Source organism: Vigna unguiculata, chromosome 4 (genome assembly GCF_037176805.1).
Source record: "Vigna unguiculata cultivar grain cowpea cultivar isolate G323 ecotype 2 chromosome 4, ASM3717680v1, whole genome shotgun sequence".
NCBI classification, from domain to species: Eukaryota; Viridiplantae; Streptophyta; class Magnoliopsida; order Fabales; family Fabaceae; genus Vigna; species Vigna unguiculata.
In genome coordinates this window covers 13,710,939-13,714,775 of record NC_140795.1, presented here as the reverse complement: position 1 = coordinate 13,714,775, position 3,837 = coordinate 13,710,939, and the positions used below count along the sequence as shown (strand labels likewise).

The following is a 3,837-nucleotide window of genomic DNA, read 5'->3' as shown; positions in this document are numbered from 1 at the left end:
AGTGTTTAACTCCTTATTATTTGATAAATATTTTTATACTATTAAAAACTGTAAATGATGTGTAATCAATTTTATTATTTTTTAAATTTTTAAAGAAAATCGTGTAATTTAGAATGGAACGGCTGATCATGTTTATAGAAGTATAAGATTAAACAGAGGAAAAGCAAATTAATGTAAAACAAAGTAACTTAATGTAAAATAATGTAAATCAATTTAAAGTAGTTAAAAACAAAGCAATATTACGTAGTTATAATGTAAACAACTTAAATCAATGAAAAGAGATGCAGAAGTATGATAGAAAGCAAAACGTAATCTAAATGTCACTAAAAGATGATTAATATGAAAAAGATGAATTAAACTAGAAGTTAAAAAAGATGGTGCATTCTCATTAGTTATTAGACATATAATTTTAGAGAACTTTTATAGATATTTTGTGCAATAATAAGTTACTCACACCAAATACCATTCTAGATGTCTATATATAGCTGCTCGATTTCTATATGATTGCCAATTTTAGTGTATCCATGATGCGTCAAAGTTCTAATTTGTCCGAAACTTTTTTTTTCTTCTGGTTTTGTTAGTTCTAACATAGATTTTACTGAGATATCAAAGATCTTTGCTTGATTGCTAGCTTCCATTTTTATTTTCACTCAGAAATCAAGCACTGCCTTCAATTTTCTTCTCCTTTAATCGATTTTTACATTTCACATTTTACATTTTTAATCAATAGTTTATTTATTAAGTTATAATTGTCTTCTTTATAAAATAACTGATTTATAAAAATAATAAATAAAATATAAATAATAATAATAAAAGGATATTTTGAATTAGAAGAAATAATAAATTTGAATAGAAAAAGAGTATGTTGGTTGAAAGAAAAGATAAAGTGGGAGTGAGTAATGGTTGTTGTTGGCAAATAGAAAGGGTGCACGTGTGGTGGTGATGTGACAGAAAAGTGATTTGCACATCGAAGACGAGAATATTGTGGTGTGCTGCTCCCTGCAAAGAGGCCACGTACCCCCCTCTCTTTCCAGGAGTGCTGCACACCCTCTCCTCCCTCATTGGCTCCTCGCCATCGCCGTGGGACCAATCACAACGCCCCCATCTACGCCTCCCAGATACGCCACTTTTCCCACCCCAAACCTTCTCCTATTTCACTATCCAACATTTCAAATTAAATCTTTTTTTACTCTTCTTAACTCAAACATTTACTATCCACATTATTTTACCTTTTCTTTCGAACTTATAACATTTTTTATCTTTTAAAATACCTTCTCACAAATTAATAAATACTTTTTTATGATATAAACATTTTAATTATTAGTTAATATATTTATGGCTCTAGGTAGCATTTGTCCTCTTGAAAGGAGATAAGTAACATACTAAATTTGCTCCAATCACCTTCATTTTCTGTTCCCCAGTTAACCTAGACACGTGGCGCTCGCTCACCCAGCCACCGTGCTGCCGTTATCATTATCGCTTCCGCTCCATCTCTCAGCACCGAACCCAAAACAATAGCTAGAGAGAGAAACCAAGAGAGAGAGAGAAACAAAGATCTAGCTCTCGCTATCGCTACCTCTTGTTTCCTCCCTCCGTGACCGTGATGGACGGTGGAGATGTCTGGAGCGTGGCCGCCTGTTCAGACGCCAACGCCGCTTCTCACGTCAACAGAATAATGCTCCGCTTCCGCCCGATCGCGCCCAAGCCAGTGGCCGGAAGTTCCTCGGCCGCCGTCGCAGGCGGCGGAGGAGAGGTAAGCCAGAGTAGCCAGGTGTCAGTCCTCGGGAAGAGACCGAAAAGGAAGTACGTTAGGATTCGGAGAAACAGTGGATACGTGAGAAAGAATAGTAGTAATAACGTTAACGGTAACGGTAACGACATCGATAAGTCGTCGGACGTAGCGGTTGTGACGTTGCAGTTGATGCCGGAGAAGGAAGCGCCGGGAGGAAACTCGGCGGCCGGAGATTCGTGGTGTAAGAACGTCGATCTTGACCTAACGGTGGAGAAGATTCAGATCGTGCAGAATCGGAATCCGAAGGCGCCGTGTGCGACGGCGGAGGAAAGGAGGGGAGGCAAGGGTTCAGATCTTGTTGCGGCGGGGAAGGTGGCGGAGTCGTGGGTGACGGTGGAGAGCGTGATAAGCACGTGCATGGGAGATGGAGGAGGAGGGTTAGGTTGTACGGACGCGGAGAAGGTGAGGACCTTAGAGAGTGACACGTGTCCAGGGTTTGTGTGCGACGGAAGCTTGAGGGTGCGGTGGGTGAATGAGGCGTACAAGAGGATGGTGGCGAGCGAGGATATCGTGGTGTGGTTGAAGGTGAAGGATACCGCTAGTGCTGCCTGGTGGTGCTATTCTCACCCGGCGTTCACCTGCGGGGTGAGATTGCAGTACACGTGGCGGAACGAGAAGTGCACGAAGATGGTGCCGTGTGATGTTTGGAGATTGGACTGTGGGGGGTTTGCATGGAGGCTAGACGTGAAAGCTGCGCTGAGTTTGGGTCTCTGAAAAAAGAAAAGAAAAAGAAAAAAGAAAAATCAGAGACGCAAACTCGACCTTATTTACATATGTATCCTTTTATATATACACACACACCTTTACATAACTTGGTAGCTCCAGTTCTGTGAATTGAGTGGAAGCCTCCTCTCTGCAAAAGGACCTGTTTGGTTAGGTATTATTCCAGTGTTTACTGCTACTACTGTTTAAAGAAAAATGTTAAAAATTTGGCAGGATAAAGGGTTTTTAGGTAACACCCTTATTTAAAATAGTTGGAGAAGGATATTTGTCGTTTATAATGATCTCAATCAAGATGTTATGGAAGAAGAGAACAAAGAGATATATGTTGTTGACAGAAGAAAATAATTGAGTTGATAGGTGAGTGAAGAGAAGAAGGTTGGAAATGGGATTGGGATTGGGATATGGTGCTTCTTACTCTTTGGTTAGTCATCTCTTGGGAGTTGGGAGGGCTGAAAAGTAGAAACGTATGGGAATTAAACATGCAAAGTGCTACTGAAAAGTGTTGTGCTTTGTGCTATCTATGTCTTGTAGAACTAAAGCTATATTAGGTGAAGAAGTGTGTGCAAACTATGTTGTCGCTACAAGACCTTGCGACTAAGAATAATCTTGGTAAATATATATATGCATATATTTTAGTAATGGTAATATCTACGTATGTATCTATCATTCTATATCATTCTCTTATTGCATGACTAACTAACTTGCTTGTGTGTGCATTAGAGAGAATAATATGAAGAATAGAGATTTTTGTGACTGTCGTGTATGATTTTGTTGTTTATTTAAGTGGGGGCATATGGAAGTTAGGTAAAGCTCTAAAAGCAATCGAATTTACTCTTGGTGTATCTTTTCTTTCACAGGATAGCAAACTTTATTTGGTCATTTGACGAGTGTTTGATATTTTTTATTTCAGATCATTTACTGTTTGTAAAACATTATTTTTTTTATCATATTATATATTTAATATTTTTTACTTTAAAAATAAGTTTTTATAAGAAATGAAATGCAAAAGTTCCAACTTAAAACACACAAAATAATGTTTTACTTATAATTAAATGTGATTTAAAAATAGTTTTGCTTTTGATTTGTCATTATCAAACTTGATATTTTTTTTTATAGTGAAAATTGAAGTAGGTTTTTCATAACAAGCTATTAGAGTTGACTTATATGGATAAGTTTCAGTGTAATATATCTAAACTTTACTTTCATTTTAAAATGCCTTGATTATTAATATTAATAAAAGGAGATGTAAGATGTTTTATTGATTTAGTTATTTTAAATCATTAACATCAAATTTGTATGTAATGATTATATATTAATTAGAA

General features: G+C 37.0%; 1 protein-coding gene across 1 annotated transcript; it reads left to right on the top strand.

The window, feature by feature from the left end:
- The first annotated feature begins 1,382 nt into the window (after positions 1-1,382).
- Positions 1,383-3,186, top strand: LOC114181056 (uncharacterized). Its single transcript, XM_028067379.2, has one exon. It carries the CDS (start codon positions 1,604-1,606, stop codon positions 2,504-2,506), a length of 903 nt encoding a protein of 300 aa, XP_027923180.1. The 5' UTR covers positions 1,383-1,603; the 3' UTR covers positions 2,507-3,186.
- Positions 3,187-3,837: the final 651 nt, after the last annotated feature.

Excerpts from the sequence above, each read along its gene's own strand:
- LOC114181056 (XM_028067379.2), top strand. The coding sequence starts at position 1,604 with ATGGACGGTGGAGATGTCTGGAGCGTGGCCGCCTGTTCAGACGCCAAC.